The sequence below is a fragment of the Corapipo altera genome, unplaced genomic scaffold (genome assembly GCF_003945725.1).
Source record: "Corapipo altera isolate COAL_440 unplaced genomic scaffold, ASM394572v1 65, whole genome shotgun sequence".
NCBI lineage: Eukaryota > Metazoa > Chordata > Aves > Passeriformes > Pipridae > Corapipo > Corapipo altera.
In genome coordinates this window covers 10,273,345-10,300,229 of record NW_020884891.1, presented here as the reverse complement: position 1 = coordinate 10,300,229, position 26,885 = coordinate 10,273,345, and the positions used below count along the sequence as shown (strand labels likewise).

Below are 26,885 nucleotides of genomic sequence, written 5' to 3'. Positions count from 1 at the left end.
GAGGCGTTTGGGAATGAGACAAAGAAGAGTCAAATTGGCACCTTTTGTGCCCCCCTGCCCCCCGTTTCGTGTGTCCCTGGGATCCGTGTCCACCCCAGATGGCCGCGTGCAGGGTGCGCAGGTGTGCGGGATGCGCAGGTGGGGGTCTCGCTGGGGAGGGGGACGAGGCCCGAGGCAGCGCTGGGGCCGCGTTTCACCGGCCGGGAGGTGTCCGCGCATCGGCGGATGCGGCCGGCAGGGAAGGCGCCTGCTCCCCGCCGGTGCGGAGGCAGTGACCAGGATGTTTCACAGCCGAACACTTACGCTGATGCTCGCTAAACGCAGTGGAATGTATGTGGTTTGATGCTCTGCAGCGACAGCAGAGCTCAGCTCTCCGTAGGACAGAGAAAGGTCGGGACAAACGCTTGGCTGTGGCTGTGCAGGGATGACAGGTGCTTTCTGGAGAGTGCCAGGCCGAGCGCTGCACGGGCAGAGGCAATTTGGGAGGTTAGGCAACAGTAACGAAATCTCGATGGGGAAAGATAAAGGCAGCATGTGGGACCGTGCCAAGTTTCTCACAGAACTGTGGGATAAAAACAGCGGCCATGGTTGGAGCAGGCTCGGCCCCAGCTAAAGAGGGGCTGGTGCCGTGGGACAACATGCTGCTCAGACAGCGCTCATTTGGAAGGCTGTGAGTGTACCCGCAGCTCCTGGCCTCCTGTTGGCTTGTATTTTTCATGCGTCTTTAACCCTCATCCGCTCTTTCATCCTGCTCCCCTCGGGAGCACTTTCTGTGCTCCACATCCTTGTGCAGCTTCACAGAGCTTCTACTTCTGTGCTGTAATGACTCGCCTGAGGAGTGTTTTGGTTTCATTCAGTAGATGAAACCTCCCCTACCCCCACCCCTCTCACCACCTTCCCTCGCATCTGGCACCTGGCCCAGGATGTGCAGTAGTTGGTCCTTACCCACTGACAGGTTTTTCCTCTGCTGCCTTGCAGCCTTGCAGGCGAGGAGCTGGTGCTTTATTCTGCCGAGAGAGGAGGTGCTTTAGCTTGCAGTTGCATCAGCTTCCAGCTTTGGGTCTTGGGCTGAGGTCTGTAGGAAACACACCTGGGTGCTGTTGCCTGTTTCTGCCTTTGCTGTGAAGAGTGAGAGCTGTCGGGTGGCTTCAATTTCCTTTCTTTTACACATTAGGAAGTTGGGGGCCCTGGGGCTGCTTACCCTCAGTGCTGGGGGCTGACCCAGCCTGGCTCTGGGGTTGTCAGCATGATGAGCAGGCGACCTTCAGTGCAAGGGCAGCTGCACTGCTGCGACGGGCAGCAGTGAGCACAGGCAGGAAGAGTGCAAGGGGCAGGAACGGTCAATGGCATAAAAAAACCCATTGTGCAACTTTGAAATGCCCTTGCCAAAGTGCAGGCTGAGATTCCCGGTGCGAAAAGCTGGAGGGAAATGAGCAAACACAGGTGCCTTTATGGTGCACTCTGAAATATGAAAAAAATCAGGCAAAAAGTCTGGTTTGTGTTTATCTCTCTCAAGTCACTATTAGCCCTGTGGCAAATTCTGTCCCATGAGGACTGCAGCTCTTGGGCTCCTCCTGCAAGGTATGTTTCTTGGCCAAAGACAAGATTTAGCTATTACTGGAATAAACCGAAGCCCCTTGGACTTGTGGTCATAGGCAAGAAGCACCATGGAGCAAGTGCTCTCCAGAGCCCTTAAACTTTTTTTGTCATAGCACAGGGAATTTTTTAAGAAGGAAATTCATAAGAATGAGCTCCACTTTTTCACAGAGTTCTCAGATTTGAGCATTTCCAGTCTGCTTTGCATAGTTTAACAGCTGCCCCATGAGGATGAAACCACTGTAGTTATTTTGAAGACACCTTGGCATTCTCTGAGAGGCAGCTGTGCTACATTTCTGCTCTTCCTGACCCCCTGTTGTGAGCTCTTTCACTCTCCATAAATTAGAAGCAATTTCCATGCAGTCAAGGCTTGAGTTACAGTTAAGCATGTGCCAGTCTATTTTGCCAGACCAGCCCCAAAACATGCTGCCTGGGGCAGCACTGAGGCTTCTTTGGAACTGTAGAAGAGCAGGGTACAACTCTTCATGGATTTAGCAGGGTTTGCCCATCTCTTGTTGCTCAGATACTGTGATTTCTGTGTCTGAAACATGATGTTGTGTAATGCTAGCCAAACCAAAAGCATGTGCAGCTCTCGCTCCCTGGAACTGTGTCCCGCCACCTACAGAAGAGCTGTTTCCTTCCAGCCAGCAGCTCTCCCTTGGCTAGAGATGGAAATACTCCAACAAACAGACCTGGGTACGAGTCCCCATCATGGGTGCAGAAGAGGGGAGAGTTCCCAGACAGAGACAGTGCCTTTATGTTAAAACTTGACCAAAATAGGCGCAAATCCCTGTACTGCTCTGCACCAGCATGTGAGCATGGCAGGAGGAGGGAAGATAGAAGTCTTGGAAAGGAATTGGGAAGGGACGTGCAGCAAACAGGCAATATTCTTTGCTGCCTGCGGATCAGTAAGGAAAACTGTGGGAAATGTTTTAAGAAAAGGCACTGAGACCTTCACCTAGTTTTACCTCGAAGCAGCATTCAGCTTAGATCCTGTCACATCTTTCAGAAGTACCTGAGGCATTGTTGATGCTGGCAGAGGAGCCAGGGCTGATGGCATGGAACACAAGGGAGAAGCAGAAATGCCTGTGACAGTGTGGGGGTGAATTCAAAGCCCCAATATCTGTTTGCAGCTGGCTAGATAGCAAAAGGCAGATCTAATTCCCTCAGTGCCAAATGTGCAGAGTGACTGTTGTCCCTCAGCCAGACAATTGGAGAGGACAAATTATCCAAGCGCAGCCAACTATGGTTTTTCCCCTGCTCCTGGCTTACTTCAGTTTTGCCTGTGAATTTTCACCCATTACTGCATGTCTGTTGATAAAACAATTCTTGAAAACTCCAGTTCATCCTTTCTTGGGGCGACTTTGGCAGATACACACACTACAGGACCAAATAACTGGTAACAACACTCTTTCATGGCCAAAAAAAGGACTTGTCGCAAGGTAAAAATGCAGCAGTGCTTACATTTTTCCAGCAAGGAAAATTCAGGCCCGAATGTGAATTTCTCCAGGGACTGAAATCAATCACTGCTTCTGGATTTAGATCAAATCCATGACTTTGCAGAAACACCACTGTTTTTCAGCTCCTTGGTTTTCCCACGTGTAGTAGTTGTTGAACTGTAGCTCTGCTGAGGCTCATGGCCTCAGCTTCGTTCCCTCACCCTGTGCTTGCTGATTCCCTACTCCTGGCTGTGTTGGGCTGGCCCTGCTGGGAGGAGCTGTGGGAGATGGGCTCCATTTCTCAGCCCACAGTTCCAGGATCTTTCTGGTGACTGTTTAATGGTGTCAGTATTTGCCAGGAACACCACCAGTGGTGGTTCAGATTTTCCTCAGAAGCTGTTGTATCATTTTGCTGTTTCTTGAGGGGTCAGACCAGCTGCTCCTGTCAGTGCCTGTAGCTTTGACCAGTGGTGCAGTGTGAGAAAGTGTAGGGACGGGTGGATGTCCCTGTGCCAAGGCCCTGGGTGTATGGAGGGGAGCTGCAACCCTGCCTTCCAAATCTCTGACCTCTTGCTTTTATGTATCTGTCAGACAGTGGGTGTTTGGTTTCAGTTGAATCCTTTAATTTGTCAGAGTGCTTCTAAACCAATGGGTTAGATGAGGTATTCAGAGAACTTACATGGCAGTGGACAGGACTCTTCAGCCCAACAGCCAAGGCCATAGAGAGATCTGTGAGAGAAACTAGACCAAAGGTGGTGGGGATTTTGAACTGAGCTGTAATAAATCAGTGGGGCAGTTACCCAAGGGTGAAATCTTAGAGCCAAGATAAATTGTCTCTTTGAATGACAAGCTCTACAGAGCACAAGCTAAAAGTGCTAAGGCATTGCCTGAATGTCCTTCTCTGCCCGGTGTTCTGCAGGGTAGACAGGGTGGTGGAAATGCTGCTTTCTTGAAGGACAGATGTTCAGACAGCGGTAACTTAACGCTTTGTTGTGGCTCCTTCCTCTGCAGGTCCATCACCAGAGCCTACTACAGGAACTCGGTGGGGGGACTCCTCCTCTTTGACATTACAAACCGCAGGTCCTTCCAGAACGTCCACGAGTGGCTGGAGGAGACCAAGGTGCACGTCCAGCCCTACCAGATTGTCTTTGTTTTGGTGGGCCACAAGTGTGACCTTGACACGCAGCGGCAAGTGACCCGGCACGAGGCGGAGAAACTGGCTGCTGCTTATGGTATGAAGTACATTGAGACCTCAGCTCGGGATGCCATTAACGTGGAGAAGGCCTTCACTGACCTGACTCGGGATATATACGAGCTGGTTAAAAGGGGGGACATTTCAATCCAGGAGGGATGGGAAGGGGTAAAGAGCGGGTTTGTCCCAAACGTAGTGCACTCTTCAGAAGAAGTGGTGAAGTCAGATAGGCGGTGCTTGTGCTGAGCTCCCCTAGTGAGGCGAGTGGTGATGAACTCTACTAACCAAACGTACTTTACTAAGCGAACTCGGTGTGACAGAGGGGAGAGCAACACTCCCGTTGGGAACAGCCTCCCACATTGTTTTGGACACCAGAACAGAGCCCGGAAAGAAATGTTCTGTTCCAAATAACCTTTCAGAACTGGGGGCTATAAACCTGAAGCAGAGTGAGTGAGGGTGCATGTAGATGTTGTAAGGAGACAGGAAGCAGAAATGAGGGGCTGCACAAGACAGGAGAGAGTATACAGAGAGCTGAATGGGCTGGCACATGGCAGGGTACTGTACATGTCCTCTTTTAAGTAAATCCATAGCTCCCTGTTGGGTGTTGAAGCCACAGGATGGATACTTTAGTAGTATGACAAATAGGCAGAAAGAGACAAGGCAAGAGGACATCTTTGTTTGTGTCAGCTGTTTATTACCACCAGGAAGGTGTAAAGGCAGATACCATTTCCTCATAAGGTCAGTTCCACAGGCAGAGTTTACTGACATGGTATGCACACATCTGAGTTTCCTTTCTTATGTTCTTGAACCTAGTTCGATAGCAAAGAATATTCTGTGGGATTTAAAAGAGGAAAACAGTAGTTATGTGATTGGTTATTAAAATTTAAATTATCCCCCTCCTCGATAGTGCTTTTCTTGCTGTGCTGAACCAGGAGTCTAAGTGGCAACTCCTGCTGCTGTAGTGATTATTCAATGCATTTTTTTACGCATTTACTGCCTAGGTGAGTACCTTGAAAGTACCCCAGGTTCAGGGCTTTCCAGGAGAATTAAGTGATCAAGAGCATAAAGAGAGAACCATGTCCTCAGGTCTTGTATCTTAAGGCCAGGGCGTTGCAGCCTGGGGTGGGACACACCAGTGTTTCTATCTCATTAACAGCTCTGTACTGACCAGGTCACAGGGAGGAATGGAAAGGAGGGAGGAAAGGAACAAACCCAACAAAATAAAAAACTTGAAAAGCTTAACTCAGGTGTATCAGACATTCTAAAAGGTGAGATTTGCTTTTAAAGAAGTTAAATAGCATGGAAAGCAACAGCTTCCATCTGCACTTTCTGCTGTTGAGGTGTCACTTTCTTTCTTGGCCTCTGTGGAAGAGAACTGGCACTGGGAAGGTGGAGCACACAGCAGGAGTGTCTGAGCAGGTGGAAAAGAAAGCCACAAACATGCTCAAGAGTAAAATTTGTTTTCCTCCATGTTTTAGTTTGACAAAAGAGGATCCATCTCAGGTTGGCCATCATGGGATGGCAGCCGTGTTACAAAGGCAGGATGAAGGCAGATGTTTTCTGGGAATGCCATTCACCACTTAGAAGCTTTGCTTCTGCCGAGTTTTAACTCAAGCTTTTGAAGTGCAGCAGGGTGACTGTGCTCCTGTAGCAAACTAGGGAAGTTCAGCCTATTGAGCAAACAAACAAAACTATAGTGACTTTTTTACTCGTGTTTGCAAGCTTTATACACCAAACTGCAGTGGCCAAGAGGAGGGGATTAGGTAAAAACCACAGGAAGCATCTAGTGTTTGATTTTAGGCCTCTGAGTAGAGAAGAATAAAATACTTTTTCCAGCTTTTTAATTTACCCCATCTATAGAAGTGTGGGTCTTGATTGCTGTTGAATTCAGACTGTTTCTGCCTTTGAACCTGTTCTCACAGTTTGCAGCAGCACATGGGTGGGTCTGCATTGAGAAAAACACCTGTGGTTTCTGTATTGAAGCTGAAAAAACCCAAACCCAACCCAACAACCAAACCCTGAACACTTTTATTTTCAGTGTTCTAGGAACAATTTCAGTTCCTGGGCTCTGCAGGGGAGCAGCAACACTGCACCTTCTGGGAGGGCAAGAGGGAGCAAATGCAAGGAGGGGAGAGGGCAGCAATGGCCTGGTGCTTTTCAGTGAGCTTGTCACTGCTTGTATAGGCTGTGAAAGTATCAAACACCTCTTTTGATACCCACTGAATGCCAGGCACAGTCACTTGTGGTCGAGTTGAGTTCCTTGAAGATTAAAAAAAAAAATAATAAAAAAAAATCCCATTACAAAATCTGTTTGTAGGTGAGCAGAGCTGGAGAGGATGGATGCAGGGAGCGCTGCAGGAGCTTGGCTGATGCCCGGGCAGAGTGTGGGGTTTGCTCAGACCAGGTCAGTCAGTTGCATTTTCCCAAAGGAAAGGACAGACACCTACCAAAGGGTCATTTTCTTCATGGAAAACCCACTAAGAGCCACTTTGGCTTTTCAGGAGCTGGTCATGAGGTGTGTTATGGGGATGCAGCGGCCCCAGGGGCAGAGCTGGTGTGTGACATGAGGGGCAGTAAGGAGCTGGGTAAGTCAGGACTTGGATCAAATGACATTTTAGCAATAGTAAAATTCTATAATTCCCTGTGTGAGAACCTGGCCAGAGGGGAAAGATCACTTTTCATGAGACAGCCAATATTTTATTTAATGGGTTTTGGATGTTCCCCTTTACTGCTCCCAGGGAGAAATTCCAGGAAGCCTAAGCCAGTAAGTACATTCAGGCCTTCAGAGTAAATCTTCAATTTAACAACTGAAGTGTCTCAATTCTAAAGAGGAACAGTACAGGAGAAAATGTACACAGTCTTAACTACTTAGAGGTAATAAATTGTTATATTAAATGATAGAGAAATCATTATCTACATCTTTTTCTAATTCCTTGCATTTTCTAGACAGCTTATTAAAATATAGGAAATGTAGATTCATCTGTACAAAATTTGGAATGTTTTTTCTAAGATGAAGAACTTATAGGATATGCTAAGAATTCTTTTCTAACAACTGGTTTTAATGCTTTGACTTAGAGGGACTTCGAGATACCAGAAGGTGATACCTTTCACAGGATAAAGGTCAGGAGCTCTTATACTCTAGGACAAAAAGAGAAAAAAAAAGAAAAAGCTAACTTTCTGTGGTCTCTGCCACACGTTAAAAACAATCTGCATGTTAGACTGAACTTGCTCAGAACCTCCAGAATAAAAGCCTACTATCCACTGTCCTCGCTTTGTTATGCACTGTAATGAAATGTGAAAATAACGCTGTATTTAGCTGTCTGTCTGTGACTGAAAACATGCTTGTATTTAGCAAAATGGTTACTATGTGATAATGTGAAATTCAAAACTTGTAAAGAAACTTTGGTGGTTTTTTTTTTTTTCCTTCCCTCCCTCCCCACCATTCTTTCTGAGTGAGCTGCTGCTCCCTGTCCCACTCTGTGCCTCCAACCCAGGCAGTGCCTCACGGCTGCTGTTCACTGTTCTCTGCAGGCCCCTCTTTGCTCTGCAGAACCAGCCCTCTGCCTTGCTGGGAAAAGACAGCCCAACTATTCTGAAACAATCCCCAGACACCCCCTGCTCCCTGCAGCTGAACCAGTCTTGGCCCCTCTAGGAGGCCTGGTCAGCAGCAGGCAGGAGTGGGGGCACAGCAGCTACAACAGCTCCTGCCTGGCCTGCTGCTCCTACACAGAGCAGCAAAGACTCAACAGCACAGGCCAGAGCAGACCTGGAAAAGGGTTGGTCATAGGGAACCTTGGGCTCTCGTCTGTGATGTTTGGGGGTTTTTCTTTTACTTCATATCAAACACACAAACCCCAAAACCTGAGTTATGATGGCCAGAGCCATCTCCCATCCCCCTGCAGACAAGACACCTTTGAACACAGGAGCAGTTTCAGCTCCAAGGCTGTCACCCAGTTTCCCCCTTACATGCAGCAGTAGGTCCCTGGCAGTGGCACAGCTGATTTTGCTCACTGCTGCTTTTGCTGTGCAAAAATGCTGAACTGGACGTTTTGTTGTGCACAACAAAGGCAGGCAATTGCTGCCTTAGGACCAGCCTGAGGCAGGGAACTCGCTTCAGCCTGCTGGGATCTCATTAATCCAAACTGAAAATTGTAAGAGAAATCAGGACGTGTTTGCAGCTGCCTTTCCATCATTGCTGATGCTAAAAAAAAAAAAAAAGGGAAAGCAGCAGCCTGACCAGCCCCTCATCCTCCCTGCCACAGCACATGCCTGTTGGAGAATCCATTAGAGCTCCATGTTCTCTGCTGCAGCCACAGATACTGAAACAAACAGCATTGCCTGGGGGAAGGTACAGAGAAGCCCAGCCCAGGTACTTACTGGTGACAGTGCTAAGGGTTTACCTGCTCTCTGCCCTTCCCTGCAGCTCTCTGACAGGAAGAGTGCTGGTAAATCACTTGCTTTCAGTTACCAATTCAGATGTGCTGACTCACAGTCCCCCTTTCATTCATGCCAGGATCCAGCAGCCACACTTTTCACGTCTGCTGCTTACACGGAATTTTTCACCTCCCCCCTGCCCCAATTAAGGGAGGGAAACATTATAAAAGATCACACATCAGATTTATGACTCTCACACAAAGAAAGATGCACAAAAACAGCTGTTTGCCACAACTGTTTAGTTTTACTATTTTAATATCATGAAATAAAAGTACAAAAAATTTACAGGTATATTGTTTCTTACATGAAGATCGAACAGTTAACATTTGCATTTATTTTGCAGTGAAACCTGTACTCTCAGTCACAGAATGTGAATATTAGCCACTGACATCACCACTGAGCATTTTGTTTTAGAAAGAAACTGCAGAGGTAAAAGGCAACAATCTTGCAAGGCTTCGGAAGGACCAAGAAAATACTCCCAAGAGTAACACCAGAGGTCACGTTCCAGTCAGCCACCCCGATCTAACACAGTGCTCAGACATTTGAACTGGACATCTTGGGCTAAGGGGTTGGAAATGGGGGCTCTCACAGGCTCTCGGTGTTGGGGTGTCCTTGTTCAATGTGTTTGCCAAAACAAGCAACGTGTGCACAGGTATGAGGAAGAAGGAGGTGAGAGCTCCTGCAGGCTTGACATGGTTTGTGCTGCTCACTCCATTTACCACTGCTGAGGACAAATCACAAACTGCTGTGTGTAAAGTGCTGAGGGCTCAGTAACAGGCAGTTAGCTAACCCATAATTACTACAAACGAGTTTATCCAAAGCGGATATCCAGGAATGCTTTGCAGACTGATGCTGCCCATCAACTGACTGAAACAAAATCCAAGACTCCACTCTATTTGTTCAGTTTCCCAGAACAGCTGCAACGTCTTCCCAGCCCAAGTCAAGGTTAACTCCATCAGCTGTACACAGAGATGAAAGCCCTGCAAAGCCTTAACCCACTACAGTGTCAGGCTCCATTTCACACATGCCCCTCAGCTTTTCAGACAGGCTTTCAGGTAGAAATTTATTTATGACAGACTGGTCTGATCAAAATACTGTGTCCTTTGCTGGACTGTGTGGTGCTTTTTCAAATAATTCTTTTCATGAAGCATGCATGAAACCAAATTTTGAGTTTACAAATAAATAAAATGGTGCTCACCATTAGTTTTTATATATTTTACCATTTACCGAAATGCTGAAAGTAAATCAGTCCCGAATGAAGTTTGGGGGTGTTTAAATAAAAAATATTTGGAAATCGATACCACATTTAAAACTGGCAAAACTATGCTTTGTTTTTGGAAGGGTCCTGCTTGTTTCTTCTCTTTACGTCCCAGTTATAAACTCTGGCCATATCTGAGGGTGTGGAATTAAGGAAATGGCTCATGCAATCAGAAAAGAGGGAAAAAAAAAGATTGTTAAAAAAGGGGAAAAGTAGGTTATAAAGCTGGGCACTTATTTGTAACAGTCAGTATAGAAACCACTTAATGAAAGGGCTGACTTGCTGTGAAGCCTCACATGCAGGAACATGTTGGTAACTGTTGGTAACTACAGCATTTATACCATTACTTAAAGAACCAATATCCAAGTATTGCAGAGAAGCACATTTTTAGTTTTACTTACAGCTACTCTTTGCTGATTTCAGTCACCCTGCCCTTACCAGCTGCATTTGCCTATTTCAGGCATCCAAAACTCCTGCAGCACTAAGACAGCTTAACTATCAACTTGGAAAAACAAGCAGTTGTGCCTTCATTTACTAAATCTAATGCTTCAGTTGATGGCTACACTTATTAAAAAAAGCTGAGCCCAGCCTAAGCCAGCCCCAGGCTTGCTGCAGCTTGGAGGCAGCTGCACTGGGTGTGATGAGCAACAGCCCAAAGAACAACGTTCACAAGCTCCAGAGAGCTTGTCTGAGTCACTTCCTCTGAAATGGCCACTTGGACATCAATCCACAGCACCAATTCACATTTCTAACTCACCCCAGAGTCAGTCTGGGTTGCAACCACTGCAGGAGGTTTCATGGGGACACAAACACAAGCTTTGCTACCTCCAACACACTGACCCTCAGCTCAGCCCTGCAAACACAACGTTCCACTGCACTGCTGGAACAGGTTAAGTTCACAGCTGCTACAGAATTTTAAGGGCAGCCAGTCTAGGATAAAAACACATCAGGACATTGGTTGTTACCTGGATGTTGGCTTTCACATACACCTCTTCCCCCACAAAGGAACAAAAAGGATACTGACTTCTGTAGTGGTGAACTGATCTCTGAGAAAATCCAGGTCTTCCTCTAGAAGATCGAGGTTTCTCGTGGCTGTTGACAAATTCTTCTCTAACAGAGCCTGAGCTTCATCAATATCATATTCAAGCATCACATTGGCCTAAAAAAGAAAGATTCATAAAAGCTCTTACTGTTGCTTTGTAAGGACTAAGGCATGCCAAACTTATTTTAGGCTGGTTTTTATAACTTATGACATTAACAACAGACTGTCCTGACAAGCCAAGACAACAAGGCTCAGGACAGGCAATGCCAGAATCCAAGGCCTCCACCCCTTCAGTGACTGAGTAATAAGTTCCCCTAGTGTGACTTAAAGAAGTTCTCTTCCCATAGCTAAGCAAGAAGGGATTTCTCTCTCTGTGGATCACAGTCAGCCCTTTAGGTATGAGCATCTCACCCTCACCATATCTGAAAAGTGAGACACCTCGTGTTTCTCAGCAGCACCTTTCAGGTGCCACACAACTCTAGAGACAGTTTTTGTTGGACTCAAGATTAACCTCAGGCTCTCTGTGTGGAATACTGACAAACAGCTCACTGGCACTGCAACAAGAGCTACTACAGGTCTTTAAAGATAGAACAGGTATAGAAGTCCTGTCTGTGGTGTTGGTTTTTAATCCACAAATGGTTATTTCAGTAAGAAGCTACCACAGGAAGAGATAAAAGAGCAATGTCAGGTGAAGATGCACCACTGAAGCTTTGTCCCATTCAAGAACTGTGCCCTGAGCAGAGCCGTGTGCTGGGACTGACAGGATTCCAGGGAAGGCTTTGCAGAGCTGCCAGAGCTGGATAAGCCTTTCTTGTCCAAACTAAGTGGAAGGTAGAGCTGCCCCAGTAACAGTGACAGACACAGCCCAACACACAGACCATAAGCACCACAGAGGAGAAAGGCAGAAGGCCAAGAACACCTACACAGAGTAACTGCTTGTGACATTTCATTATTGCTTCAACGTGAACTGTCAATAGGATGAACTTTCTCTGATGTTATGAAATAAACCTGGGATGCCCCATGAAAGCTGGTGTTTGTGAATTCTGAAGACAGTCTCCTGAAAGGAGGTATCACAAAAGTCTTCTCTTTTTATGACAGAAGTAGGAGACGTTGGGAGCAACTGTCCAATTAGTCTGGATGCTTCATGTGTGTAAACAATGTTTCTGTGCTAACCAAGGGGTTTCTCTGGCAGCCAACACTGGGATTTAGGAACATCTGTGATTTAAAAGTCTCAAAATAAGCATCAGCAGGTTATCTCCACATATCAGGAAGCCTCTAAATACAAAATACCCCAACGTGATATTCCTTAAGACCTTAGAAATCTGGGGTGTGAGCGCTGATCCCACCTGGCTTTAGTGCAAATTCCACTCTAAATGCTGTCAGGTACCTGTGAGCAACAGAAACCCCACCTTTCCCTAAAAAGGTGCATGAAAAGGGAAAGCAAGATGCTAAATAGGAATACCACAGAGAAGATGGGAAGCTACTTGCCAAACTAAGCTATTTTGCTGGGCACATTCCCAGCCCAGGCAATGCGGGATGGTAATCTGAACCAAAAAGTGATGGAAGTGGTAAGGAAAACATAAATAAAGTTTTTGGAAAGAACAATCCAGCAAAATGACAATTCTCTGAAGTGTTACTGTTCAGGCACCAAATAAAACAGAACATGAAACTTTCACTAGCACATTGAAGTTGTCTTGTTAGATGAGCTCTGCTGCCAGGGCACAGCTCTGACACACACCCCTGAAAGAATGGTGCCCACAGCCACTACAACCACGGGGAGACAGCAACCAAAACTTCCTTTTACAAGCCTTTTAAAAGTTATTTAAGCAGTTTCAGAGAAAGTTCCATTTTACTTACCCCCAACCACAAACAAACTTTATCTGTAGGAGGAACTGAAGCTTTGCAGTAGAGATTATCTGCCAATAAAAATCTGGTTTCCATTGGTTGTGTGGAATCCTTAAGACAAATGATAAAACTTACAATTGCTATTTTCACTGGAAACTTATGTCAAAGACATAAAACTTACAGTAAAGAGCACACTTTTCTGCTTTTGCCATTGATACAGTATTAACTTGGGTGGAACTCTATCTAATTGCAATTCAACATTAAAGTTAGCTCCAAGAATAATGCATTTAAAAAAGATATATTTAAAAACAACATAGAAATCTTTATAAAGAATGGAGATGAAGTCAAAGCTTAGCTGCAATCTATACACTATTAAAAGTGAAGTCTCATTACAAACATTAACTTTTTTTGAACTAGCTTTCAAAAAGTACTACATACCTTTAAAAACAATTCTGTTATTTATTAAGGCATATTAAGTGTGCTCTCCAAAACATTTCTTGCAATGTGTTCTGTTAGGGTGGAAAGGTAGTTAGCTTTTCTCATACTCATTAGATATTCAAAATAGTTTACCTTTTTCTTCTGCATGTGTTTTAAAATTTCTAATGTCTGTTTAATTTCAGGAATCTGACTTTTTAGCCTGTGAATTAACAACAGTCATGATTTATTATTTTACAGAGACACAGAGTTTCCTAAACAAGTGATCAGTTTTATTATACAATCCAACCTCCCTTTTAAAACTAGAAAATCTTAACAGGCTTACAAATGCAGGTTTGAAAGACAAAGCATGGAAAGGCAGCTCAGCTCCAGCTTCACCTGCCTCCCACCACACTGAGGTTTGCTGGCTCCCAAAGCACAGCAACCCATTCACCTTTCAGACTGCAACAACCCACAGTAACAGTAACAGACACCTTTTAACTAACATGGCACATTTTTGCAGATTTGTAATCTCCTCAGCAGAAGCAGAGATAGAAACCGCTGTACGTAAAACAACACAAGTGTGTCACTCCTGAGGCTCACAGACTATTCTGACAGGGAGCTGAGAGCCACAGGACTGAGCACTGTCCCAAGCAAAGCTCTCCAGAGCTGAGGGCATCCCCCTCCTGACAGCACCAGCACAGGCACCAGATCCCACAGCCTTCCCAGCCACCCATGGGCTCCCACAGCAGTGACTGCCAGAGCAGGGCTCCAGGTGAGATCCTGGGGACATCCAGGAAAGGAGCTTCATCTAAAGAGAATATTACTTAAAGCTTTGATTTTAGCCTTTAAATTACAATTTGTTTCTCACCTAGCTTCAGATCAAGCCTGAAGCTACCAGAGAGAGAGGAGGTTACTTAACCAACAGTTACAGGCTTGGCACAGTAAACACTGGATAAAAACATATTCTCATTTACACCAGGCTGCCAAAACCAAGAGACACAACAGTCCTTCTTGGCCTTAAGGGCTAAGGACCTATTCAGCAACACTGTTAATTCTTTTACATGTAATTTTCAGGAAGAGGGAAGAAAAAAGCTGGGCTTTCCCAAAAGTACTATAAATATTAGCTCTCCTATTATCACCTTTTTATTTCTCGGGATATTTAATAAAAACTAGATTTATTTAAAAAAACCCAAACAGAACTGTGCTAAACATTTCCCAATTCTGCAAAAATTATGACTTACCTCCTTTTCTTTTGAGCAAGATTAAGTTCCAAAAATTTATACTTCTGATACTGCTCATCCAACTTCTTAAGAACTACATCTGCTGTCTCATTTCCAGGCTGTTTCATAAAAGAATCTACATCTTCCTTTAAGGGGAGAAAGAAACCCTCAGTGTTAGAAAACTTTTACAGAAATCCTAGACACAGACATGTTATCATCTTACTGCAGCTACATCTAGAGGGGTTTTTATATAGACAACTTTTTTTCTGGAGTGGAGTACACAGTCATTTAGTTTTCTTTCTTAGCCACTTTTTAATTTCCCCCTACACTCCTTTTTTGGTAGGGAACTAAGCATAATTTCATAACTGTATTTGCTGGTACCTGGTTAGTGGTGCTTTCAGTCCTGGCCAATGTCAAATGATAACAGGGACAGGTGTCCTGGGAGCATGGCTAAACCTGGGTTTCCTACCTGTAAGGCAGGATAATGCTTCTCCGTGGCTAATCAGATTATGAGCTGTTTAGGATAAAACTGAAGAAGGAAAAGAACCATGGCCTGATCAAGAATGTTGTGACAGAGAAAGACACAAAGAGGGGAAACTGGGGTATCTGCTCAGGCAGGTGCTGTGACAGTGAACAGGTTGGCTTCAGAAGCTCCTTCTACAGTCAGTAGGAAGCCATGGAAACCTCTAGAGAACAACTCCAGCCAGTCCTACCATCAGCTGGAAAAGCTGCCAGAGAAGACAGGCCTGAGCCTGCCAAGGATGCTGACCTTGGCATGCAGCTCCTTCAGGCTCCCAGGAAGCAGTTCATGTGCCTGGGAACACGTTCCCAGCCTCTGGAAGGTACATCAGGCCGGAGTGTTTCTGGCCTGCCAACATTCACCCGTGTACATTTCAAGATGACCCCACTCACCCACTGCAGTAACTGTGCCCTTATTTGTCTGCAGAGCTCAGTAAAACCCCATGGAAGTCCTACCACAGGCCTCTTCAGCTTCTCCTTTTGAACTCAGAGTCTCCATTCCAGAAGTTTCACATCAGAAAAAGACTGTAATACCTTACCAAAGCGACACCAGATATGCAGCTGCTTCCCCTCATTAAGACTCCTAAAGTTAGAGTTGGAGTTGGAGTCACTCTTGGCTAAAAAAACTCACTGTGAAATTACTGAGTCTGGTAAAAAGTCCTCACCTTCCTTATCATTAAGGAAATCTGCAGCAGAAACACAAACTCCATCACAGACTGCAGCAGACAGCATGGCCCAGGTGGCAGATCTGACCTCAAGAGACCACACCCCAGACTGCCCAAGGAATGCCTTGAGCTACCCCCCACCAACAGCCCAGGAAGCATTCCTGCTCCTCATAAAGCTTGGAGAGAAGTTCCAACAAAGAAAGCAAGGGTCACAGAAGTGAGGCCTGAGGACACTGTGAAATGAAAGTCCCTCTTGTGGAAGTGACTCTGCTGGTGTGAACCACCCAAGGCAGAAAGCAAAGGCAAGTGGGCTCAGCTCCCCCAGCCCCCTGCCTGGCACCCCCCTCTGCCCCAGCTCAGTCTGTGTGCACACACAGAACCCACGTCCCCACGGAACAAAGATGCTGGGAAGTGGATCCAGGCCCCCTGCAGATTGGTGATCTTCTTCCACTGCATAATGCCCCATCCAAGGTGGACTCAGATTTACCCTCCAGGTTTTCCAGCTGGGGCTTCCAAGGCTGCTGGTCAGGCTTTGGACCCACCTCCCCCTGCAAGGCTGAGCTTGGACAGGACAGCTCTGAGGCACAGCTGGGTGTAAATGCCATCAAGGCTCCCTGCTTTGTCACATATCCTGCAGCACCTCAACTGCAGAATCACCTTACAGGTTCTGCAAGGACCTGCCAAAACTCATCTCCATCTTTTTAGGAAGAAAATTCACTGGCAAAACACCATGTTTTGTACTGTAGCTATTACACAGTCTTTGCAAACATCAAGCCAAGGCACAGGACTGCTCTGTGAAAGCCTTGAAGTGCAGCAGGAAGCACATTCCCACTCATGCCCATGGTTATCTTCTGATGACCCAAATAGAGCACTGCAGGCACTGCCTCTGCAGAGCTGTCAGCACCTGTGGGCATGTGCAGGGAACAGACAGGAGACACGTGTTTGCAGATTTGCATCCTCACCCCTGCTGAAGAAGGCAGAACAAAGAAGGCTTTTTGTTTGGAAACATCTGGGCTACAGCTCAGACCCACCAGAGCTGGAAGTTCTATCTGGAGTGTTTCTTAAGACTCCAGTAAAACACTGAGCCAGGGCTTAACGTCACTTGAAACCTGGAGAGGCACAAGAATTCACAGATCAATGGCTCAGACAAGACATCAGCCATAAACTGTTTGAAGAGCCTCTGTGGAACCAAGACACTCACAGAAAACCTCTGAAGACAAGATTCACACAGCCCATGCAGTGTGTGCTGGGGGAAATGTCAAGCAAATGATGAGAAAGTTTTTATCATCATGACAGGATATAATGTTCTGAAGGAAAAGAAAAGAGAAGGAAACAACATAGAACCAAACACAGCAGCTGCAACAACAGCCACCAGCACAGAATGAGGGATGTGACACATGCCCTCAAAGTGTTTGGTTAACTCCTGTTTCCTGCCAGGGTGGCACCTCCACTGCAGAGCCAACACAGAGCACATGTTCTCCTCTGTCATGATCAGTGAGGTCTCAGAGGGCAGCTGAAGACACGGCCCTTCCCTTCCACTTGTGTCTGTGCCAGTCCCACAAGGGCTGTAAGGAAGTTTGCTGCAAGCAGCAATTGTTTTACAGCCCAGTAAGATTTGCCAGAGCCCAATGACTGCTGAAAAACCTTAAAGGAAAGGGAGAATCTGGATGCACTGAAAGCAAGTGTCCTGTACCCTGTGTCTGGTGAGGCCCCATGCCTGGGAAGGAAAAGCACTACACCTGGAAAACCACAGTGCAGGTCAAACCTACGTATTTCTATAAAAGCAGTCGGATCTGATCAGTCCAAACAGCTCTGCCAAAGACATAAGAGATCTGAGAACTGCAGATTTTCGAAGTCCAAGAACATCTCAGTAACAAAGCAGCACAATGAACAGACCTCAACACTTCCAGGGCAGCCAGGGACAGCCACCCTGATCAATACTTATTGATCAGATGAGATAAAGAAGCAATCAGGATGGTGCACCAAGAGCCTACTCACAGCAGAACGCAAACAGCAGACAATTGTGAGATTGTATCACTGCACAAGCCAATGATTCCTCCTTTTCAGCCAGTCAAGAGAATCATCAAATGCTTGGAACATCAGTTTTTAGAGTTGGATAAACAAGTTCAGCCTGTTTTCCGAAAGATACACATTTGTTGGTTTTCAAGAAGGACACATGGTCCCTTCTGAAGGATGAATCTGCTCAGCAGTCACACATGGGACTCTGGGAGGCAGATGCGGGGAAGGTGCCTGGAGCACGCACTGCCCGAGGTGGCACAGCGGGGGCCCGGTGAGGAGGGACCGGGGCACAGTGACAGGGTGGCCTCTCACCCTGAGCCGGGCCGTGTAAATACACGGTAACGCCTAACGCGGGGGTCGAGTTTCCCGTAAAGTGCATTAATGCTTAACACCACCAGGCCGGGAGCAAACAGGAAAATGCCCAGGGCTGAGGCCATGAGGGGGCACCGCCCGCCCGCCAGGCCGCGACCCCGCCGAGGTGCCGCCTCACGGGGCCGGGGCCAGCTGGCGGCGCTCAGCTCCCGTGCCCCGGCCACCTCGGGGCTGCCCGGTGCCCGTCCCCGCTCACCACGAAGGCCGCCTCGGGGATGCCGAGCGGGCCGCGCCGCCCGCCCTGCGCCGCCGCCTCGCCGCCTCCGGCCGCCGCCATCTTGGGGAACCGACGCTGCGCGCGCGCCCCGCGCCGGCACGCGGCGGATCAAACGTCATCACGTCGGCGCCGCGCGCGCCGCCGCCCATTGGATGCCGGTCTTGGAGGGGCGCGCGGCGTCGGCGTCGGGGTGGGCGGGGCCGCGCTCCGCAAAGGACGGCGCCCATTGGCCGGCTGGGAAAGGGGGCGGGGCCGAGGAAGGCGCGGGAGAGGGAGCAGGAGAGGATGGATCTGGATGAGGGTCTGGCAGTTCAGTGGTGGATTCCGGGCGTTCGGCACTGACACAGCTGTCACACAACAGGAATGAACTATTAACGAGCCCAAACTCCCAACTGAAACCTCTGCAACCTCCAGAAACAAAACCACAACTATTAAAAATACCGGTCTTTAAGGCTGCTGCTTTTTGGTGTTGAGACTTCTTACAGGGTAACACACAGAGCTATGAAAACCTTTACACTTCCTCTGCTGTTGTGACTTTCAGGGTATGAAATGGTGAGAAAGCCAAACATTTAACTTGGTGGTGGTCAAGGCACCTCAGCAGAGAGCCTGAGGTCACCTCTGTGCAGGTCCTACTCTTTAGGTGCCTACGCTTTCCACCAGACAAGGTAGCTCCAGGCCCCATCCAACCTGGCCTGGAACACTTCCAGGGATGGGGCATCCACAGCTTCTCTGGGCAACCTGTGCCAAGGCCTCACCGTCCTCACAGGGAAGAGTTTCTTCCCAATATCTAATCTAACCCTGCCCTCTGTCAGTTTAAAGCCATTCTGCTGTGTCCCATTATTCCAGGACCTTGTCCCAAGTCCCTCTCCAGCTCTCTTGGAGCCCCTGTGGAAAATGGAAGTGGCTCTAAGTTCTCCCTGGAGCCTTCCCTTCAATGTAAATGCAGAGGCATAGCGAGGCACTCAAACACCCTAATTCAGCCATTATCAACATTACAGCCTTAAGCCCTCGAACATATGGAAAAATAATCACATACACACATCTTGCATGTGCCAAAGTTTATTTTTTTCCAAAACTTGTTTCATCAAATAATTGGATATGAGCAGTTTTTAAAAAACAAACAATTTACGTATTAACAAATTGTGAAGTTCCACAATTAAAATATCAACACAGCCAGTCTTGTGCTTAGGCTTCTTTTTAAAAAAATTATTCATAGAACATAAACCCTCAAAATTTTTTTCCAGTTTGTGGCTAGTATATTCCACACATTCTGTATTCTTATAAAACGAAGGAACTCACATAAAGGAACAGCTGTACAAGAATACATCTGAAAAAAAGCAACCTAAATTATCGCTCCTTTTAAATAAATATCCAATAAAAGGCACAAACCTGTCATGGGGGAAAACATAACATACAAAACAAGACCTATCAAATAAATAAAGTGTGGGTTGGGGTGAGGGAAATCTGTTCCAGCACCGATTGTGTCATTGCTCCAAGATGAAATTCCAGCCAAACATTTGGTAAAGGATTAAACTTAACTACAAGGATACACATTTGAGATATACTGAAAGTTTTGACGTTACAATTCCTGTTGTAACTGTACCAGTTACTACAATCTCCTTAAATAAATGAGCATGAGAATCTGTATAAGGTAGTGATGCAGCAATGTACAGATCAATGACAAGTCAGATACATCTTCAGAGTCATAGCAACAGGTTTTCTCTATTCCTACCTATCAGTAATGTATAAATGATAACATGTACAGTTTCCATTGCTCAAAAATATAATCTTTTAAATGGAAATAGATGACTGATACACAGTGCCTTTAGATGCTGTCCTTACAATACAAACTACCCAAAACAAAAAGTTTTCCTTTTTATGTACAAATTAAGCACCGATCCACAGTGCATTACTATTCTAATTGTAAACCCCTCCCCCTCCCTGCCACACATCAAAAAACCCAGCTGGGGATACACCCTGTATTCAATCTGGCAGTCAGAAGTTTTGTTGTTGTTACTTTTGTATGTGTGGTTTTTGCTGTTGGTTGTTGTTGTTGTTGTTTTTTCTAAACCCAAAGTCCATTTGTTATTTTTACCTACAAATATTCCACCACTGGGCACAGAACTGAGATTTCTCTAGTACACATGTCCAAAATTATTATTTTTTATAAAAAAAAAAAATCAGTAACTTCTTGGAGGCAAAGTCAAACTATATCTAGAGAACATTAGAAAACCCCAGTTATTTAAAAGGAGATACATGTTCAAGTCCAACAGGCCTCACACAATCCACCTTTCCCAATTGCCCCAGAAGTTACCCTGTGTTGCATCCCATGATGGACAGCCTGTCTGTAGCAGCACCAGCTCCCACCAGTGTGGCTCAAATGACCCACTACAGCACAATAATGCAAAGCCCATGGAGTACTTTGAGTCTTCCTCCTTGTTCAGGCAGACATCTTAGTTACCTGCTTTTTGAAGTGTTCACAATGTGATTCTGACCAAACAAAGAAAAGTCACATTTCTATACATCTCTCTTCATCGTTTTACTCATCATAACTTCTATTTGCAGCTCCTTGGCCTGTTACAGTCACCCCTCAAGAACAACCTTGGTCTTCAAAGTGTTGGGTGGTTTTTTTCTGAGCCATAAAAGCCTTGACAGCATCCCAAGTCCTTGGTTTTCACTTCTTATGTATGAATTATGTTATTGAAACATACACTCTGCCATTTTATGCATTCCAATACATGCACGAGGAAGAGGTTGGCAAAACCCAGTCCTGTGCACTCGTGTGCAGAGAGAAGCAACCTTTCCTTCACAGGGATCAAACTGAATGCTGTGTTTCAAAGTATCAAACACTGTGAAGGAGACTAAAAAGAAGGTAGGTTATAAAGTTTTCAGAATGTACTTTGTGGCTGTTTCTCCTTTTTTAATACTAAATAAATTGGTATCAGACAGCTTTGCTACAAGAAAGCTAACCAAAGAACCAGTAAAAAGATCCAGAGCAAATCAGAAGTAGTGCAAACTATTACCTAGTACTATATCCATTTCTGAGCCAAGTACATTCTAGATATTCAGAATGCTCTGCAATAAAGTTATAACAAATATATACTGCTTGCCAGGCATTTATTTGCATATTTTATTAAAATAATTAATTATTACTTATACAACTCAGTATGAGAAGGAGACCTAACAGCTTACAGTGCATGGAACTGCCTGCTTGTAGCACTCTCACCTCTGTCACTAATGCCCAGACATTTATAACTACATGTACTGGTCTAATTTGAACACAAGACTTTGCATTGCTGCATAAATCAATAGAATTCAATTACTTCCTAAATGAACAGTCCCCTCAACACAATGACTTACTCTAAATGGCATCTATTCCCTCGTCATGTGGAGGGCAACTATAGGCACTGAAGAACTCATTGGCTTAAAATGGTACAGTTGTTCAACCCAGCAAAGGTGGTTTAAAGCTTGAAGCCCTTTGTAATTCAAACTTGAACATTAAATTGCCATATACTGGTCCAAATTCTTTTAAAATCAAGGAACTCTTGAGTTTTAAATTTCTGCAAGGTTACATTTCCCAAGAAATCAGCAGTTACAGATTCCAAGGGTTGGGGAGTGGAGTTTTATTTTGCTTATTTTATGTTATTTCATTTGGCAAAAATACTTCCATAGGGTTAAGAGATACTGCTTTTGCACTCTTTGGACAGAATTAAGCATTGGGAAAAAGAGAAGGCATGTTCCCACTTTGAGGAATATGCTGTAATTTAGAAGTTCTCTACCAGAGAGTTAGACAAGATTCTCAGGCCTACCTGCATTTGTGGTCAGAGTCAGAGGCATTTCTGCAATTACAGACTCTCCAAAAGATAAAAGACTTACTACTCTGGAGGTCTATTTACTGTAACAATAGAAAACTACTCATTTTTTGAAAAGTCAGCTTTAATATTAATCATTAGAAGTAATTTTATGGGAGAGCTTTTCATTGTGTTCTGCCATGAAACTTCTGGAGGAAAGGTTGTTCCCAGTTCCATCTACTTATTAGAACTATTGGATTTTTTTAATGCTATCGCTTTTTATCAGACAGTGAAAAATACAAGATAAGGCATTTTCATAGCCAATTTCAGTTCTGGAGGAAGATTCCTTAATACAAAAGATGTGCCAGAAGTCTGTACACATCTGACCCATTGTGAACAGCAATACCTCATAAATTAGTTGATTTAAAAGATTTTCCTCTCAAAAAGAGTCTGGATTTCTTAACGTAGCATTTGAACCTTGAAATTACTACAGAAGAAAAAGATTACTGCAGCATCAAAGAAACGATTATCTAAAAGTTTGCACATATTTACACATTTAAAAATAATTACCTTTATATGGTTTACAACTAGGTTCTTATTTCAAAAAAGCAGCACAAGCTATTCTCTACAGCTGGATAATTCCCAGTTGCCAGTTCACAAGTGTCAGCACGACTGCAAGGTTTGAGTCTTTTGACCTAATGGACTTTAGAAAGAAGAACTGGATCTCTTGTCTCGATTGCAGTTGGCAACAGGATTTTGAGATTGCTCCCGTGTGCTGAGGCTGGGGACACCTACAGGCACTGGCTCCCAAAGCTACTCTTCCTTGAAGGATGAAAGATGCCACCTGCAGAGAAGGTACCTGATGGAAGTGCAGCTCCTGTTGCAGGCTGCACGTGCTGTTCTGTCACACACTTGTCTCCCCTCCTCCATCACAGACTTGCAGCCCACATCAGAGCCCGGCTCTTTTAACTCCCCTGTAACACTGATATATCAATGGAGCAATTTGTTATTTTTACTATATATATATATATATGTAATAAGTATGTGTCTTGTTGATTCACAGCATTTCAAACTCACATTATAAAGTTTGCAAATTACTATAAGCTATTCTAATGTGAAAAAGCTGTCTGATTTCACACAACATTGGCCTTATGATAATGTAAGCATTGCTCTGTCGGAGTATTTATTAGAGCACATAAAAATTTTATTGCTCAACTTGATTTGTGTTGTGTCTTGGTTACAACAGCCACAGAATTTATGGAGAAAATAAATAGCTTTGACATCCTCAGTCAATTCCCAAGGTCATCCACTGATGATTAAGGTTGTAGAGCAATCATGTAACCTTCTCTTCGGCTTTGAAGATGATAATCCAGCTTGCACCTTCTGAGTCAACCTCAAAAATACAGTTTTCTGCTGAGCAGTTTAAAAAAAAAAAATAAAATCAGGGAACAAACATGACTTCACACTGCAGTGACTGTTATAAACAAGAATCTCTAAAGCATTGCAATTCAAAATAGTATTATACAGGGTAAAAACAGTTGCCCTGTTCAGGAATACATCATGGAAAGATTGAAATTCAGTCTTTTCGTTTTTTTACCAGTATTTGGTTGTTCTCACATCTTGTTGCTTTGGTGGCTCTACATAAACTGTATCTGTGAAGCAGAGATAACATATTAATGCCATTTAAATAACACAGGCTTTCTCTGTTTCAGAATTATGAATCTATTTGACTGCCTTGTTACTTACAAGTTAAGTCTGTAGGCTTTGGCACTTTAAAACACCCCCGAGAGACAGGATGACAGGAATACACAGTTTCTCCAGCTTCAATGACCTCTGTCCAAGCCTTTTTCACTCCCCCATCCCTTGATCCTTCAGGAAGCTTTCAACACTGCTCTAGTCAGTATGACTAAACCAACTATCCAGCTAATGTCATAGGAAGTCTGAAACCTACAGATCTTCACCACTCCCAATTTCTTAATATTGACACAGTGAGAGATAAACCACTAAATCTCTCATTTCTAATTTCTTCCTTGCTTCCTGCAATTGTATGATCTCATATCTGAATTTGTCTCCTGACCATCAAAAGCTGCTGAGGAGCCCCTCACTTTCACAGAATTACACCAGCAGCTCTTCATGAAGTATTTAGTTGCTTTTACCAAGACTAAAGTTTCAAAGGTTAAAGAACACCGTTCACCTGAGTTTCAGAAACAGGTGCAAAAGGATTTGTTGGCCTTAGACCAGGCTGTGTATACATCATTGACTGGGGTGCCATCAAAGGAGCAGCTCCAACCTGAGGAGGTACCTGTTAGAAAAACAAAACCCCCACAAGACAAGTATATAAAATTCAAACTAATTCCACAAGATACTTCTTTTTGCATTTAATTATAGTAGAAAATAAGCATATAGACACACACACAGAGTGTAAAGTCAAAGCTTTTAAAAAACCTGCTATATAAAATTTAGAGTAATCTCTTTCAATGCAGGGTGTTAAAAAGCTATCAGATTTCAAACAATATTGTCAATATACTGAAGTTACAGAATGGTTTGTACATAATAATGCATGCCATGAAACCCACTGGAGGAGAAAACTTAGTTTTCAGGAATATAAAACAATCACATTTCTTACCATTCCATATACAGGCACTTGAGGTGTGGTCAATGGGTATGTGATAGGAGCAGGTACCTTCAATCAAGAAAATGTTGATATATTTTAGAGAAACTCATGCATACTAGCACTATATATAAAACTTTGAAAAAGACATTTTTTCAGTACTTGAAATAACCAACATATTTACAAGAAATCAACTTACATATCCAGGATAGTGTACTCCATTCTGGCACAGCAAAAGGATAAGACAGAAAATTATTTAATAGGTATTCAAACTGGAAATTCTAACCAAGGGATGGATTCAAGTCCAGTACCATAAGTCTGTAACTATGCTCAACTCATGTATTAAAACAATCAAAGTGGGAGGACAAAAAGTGCAAGAACAGTAACATCAGTAACTATGCTTAGAAAGGTACCACTAGTATGACTTACAGAAAAATTAGAAGTTTTACTACACCTAGCCAGATGTGAGTATATTCCTTGCACAAGCACGTGTGTGAGAAGCTTTTAGAGGGCACAGCATGAAATATTCCTTCTTCCTCCCACTATGTGTGAGAAGGGCATAGTAAAAACACAAGGAAGGCAGTGACCATTTCGCTTAAAAAGCAAATAGCAACAGATGTTTAGTCATGTGACTGTTGCCCCATACCAAGATCTAATGTCTGCAACATATCACAATATGGAAGAAGAAAAATGAAGAGTATCTTAAGCCTTATATCAGGTTATGTTCACAGGCACAGTGATGCATGCTCTTCATATTGCCACACTTTGTTAAACAGTGCTAATTATACTGGAAACTGAGTGCTAAACAAAACACTTGGCTATGGAATAGTAAGCAGGTGATATATGAACTGGAGGGTTAGTACCCTGAATGCCACAGGCCAAGCCATGACAGGGAGAGCTTTTCAGTACTGGGGCACAGATTCTAAAGGTGCTCATAGCTGAGCTAGATCTGTGCATCATCAATTGCTGGAGTTCCACGTAAATGCCTGAGCAGACACCTGGCACAAAACACTCAAATGCTTAGACCACAAAGTAATAAACATGAACACATGAAATAAAACCACAAACTTCAAATCCACACTGCATCAGTACTCTAACAACATGTTCTAGAGCATCAAGAGGGATTAAAGAGATGATGTGGTCTCAAAAAAACTCACATGAAAGTGCCATACAACTGAGACACCCTCATCTAAATTTTTTAGTCTCATTTTTGAGTCCAAAACTGGATGTAATATTCTACTCAACTTTGCTAATTCTGAATGAGCACAGTCATGTAAGATGAGGAAAACAGGCATTAGAGGTTAGCTATTCTTATTGCAAAATGCAGTCAGACAGCAGTCCAAAATTCATAGCAAATGTAGTAATTACCCTAAGTTGTACATATAACTGAGATGAACATTCTACTTCCCTCTAAGGCAGCTATGTTTCAGAAGTTTGTATTTGTATGTATACAAGATACTTGAAAAATCTCTTCTAAAAGCACAAGAAAAGTCAGCTGCCTACAAGTATCCCTCCAAGAAATGAAAACTCTTCATTTAAATAACTGTAAAGGATCCACTCAGCATTTTGTACTGTGTTAAAAATACGAAGCTGCTCTTGAGCATTATCAAAAGTCCAAAGTGCTGCTTGACCTGAGGATTAAGGTGCCTTACAGGGGTTGCAGCAGTATTTCATGTGATAAAACTGAAAAAGGAGCAAAAACTGGAAGGAACAGCAGTTTTCCCCTAAAACACATTCTTAGGATGTGTATGTGTGCACATGTGCCTGGGAAGGGGAGCGGGAGCATCTCAAACATGCACATCAGGAATATTCTGGATTGGGATAATTTTTTTCAATCCAAAAAGAACTTATGAACTGAGATAGGTAATCAGCTTTTCCCTTGAGACATAAATATTTAATGGACAAGTTTTACAGTGAAGGGAAATAAAGCATACTAAAATCTCTATGTCATTCTGCATGATTCCATGATCCTACCAGCTTCCCCCCCCCTGCTACCAGTCTTGTCCCAAACACCTTGGCTGTTCTTTTGAAGTTATTTCGAGCAGAGAAGCAACATTTGCTACAATGAAGTGTGATTTCATAGTACAGAAATTACCATGTGTGGAATGGTGGGTAGGGGAGTCGGGTTCCATGTGGTTGATGTGCTTGTTTTTGCTTGCCAGTTAGTTCCACCAGTAAGTTTTTTCTCTGTAGGCTGGGACCACTGCATGTCTGACCTAAAAATGAAATTGTGGTATTAGTTTTTACA

At 44.3% G+C, this 26,885-nt stretch overlaps 2 protein-coding genes across 7 annotated transcripts in view; one reads left to right on the top strand and one right to left on the bottom strand.

The window, feature by feature from the left end:
- The window catches only part of LOC113947975 (ras-related protein Rab-39B-like), an 8,963-nt gene extending 1,336 nt beyond the window's left edge, over window positions 1-7,627 (top strand). Inside the window, exon 2 of the mRNA XM_027645151.1 lies at window positions 3,955-7,627. Within this exon, the coding sequence (XP_027500952.1) occupies window positions 3,955-4,473 (519 nt within the window). The 3' untranslated portion in view covers window positions 4,474-7,627. The remainder of the gene's footprint in view (window positions 1-3,954) is intronic.
- A 1,258-nt stretch (window positions 7,628-8,885) lies between these two features.
- LOC113948121 (prefoldin subunit 3) overlaps window positions 8,886-26,885 on the bottom strand; it is a 41,047-nt gene continuing 23,047 nt past the window's right edge. The window contains exons 18-26 of one of the 6 annotated variants that reach the window (XM_027645465.1): window positions 26,733-26,853; window positions 24,837-24,860; window positions 24,653-24,709; window positions 24,221-24,328; window positions 14,465-14,589; window positions 13,377-13,443; window positions 12,819-12,917; window positions 10,940-11,078; window positions 8,886-10,053 (exon numbers count right to left, since the gene is read on the bottom strand). In XM_027645465.1, the coding sequence (XP_027501266.1) occupies window positions 9,983-10,053; window positions 10,940-11,078; window positions 12,819-12,917; window positions 13,377-13,443; window positions 14,465-14,589; window positions 24,221-24,328; window positions 24,653-24,709; window positions 24,837-24,860; window positions 26,733-26,853 (811 nt within the window). In that variant the 3' untranslated portion in view covers window positions 8,886-9,982. Of the gene's footprint in view, window positions 10,054-10,939; window positions 11,079-12,818; window positions 12,918-13,376; window positions 13,444-14,464; window positions 14,590-18,214; window positions 18,296-19,278; window positions 23,679-24,220; window positions 24,329-24,652; window positions 24,710-24,836; window positions 24,861-26,732; window positions 26,854-26,885 lie in introns of those variants that run through there. The other 5 variants (XM_027645463.1, XM_027645461.1, XM_027645460.1 and 2 more) reach the window with 5 other exon arrangements.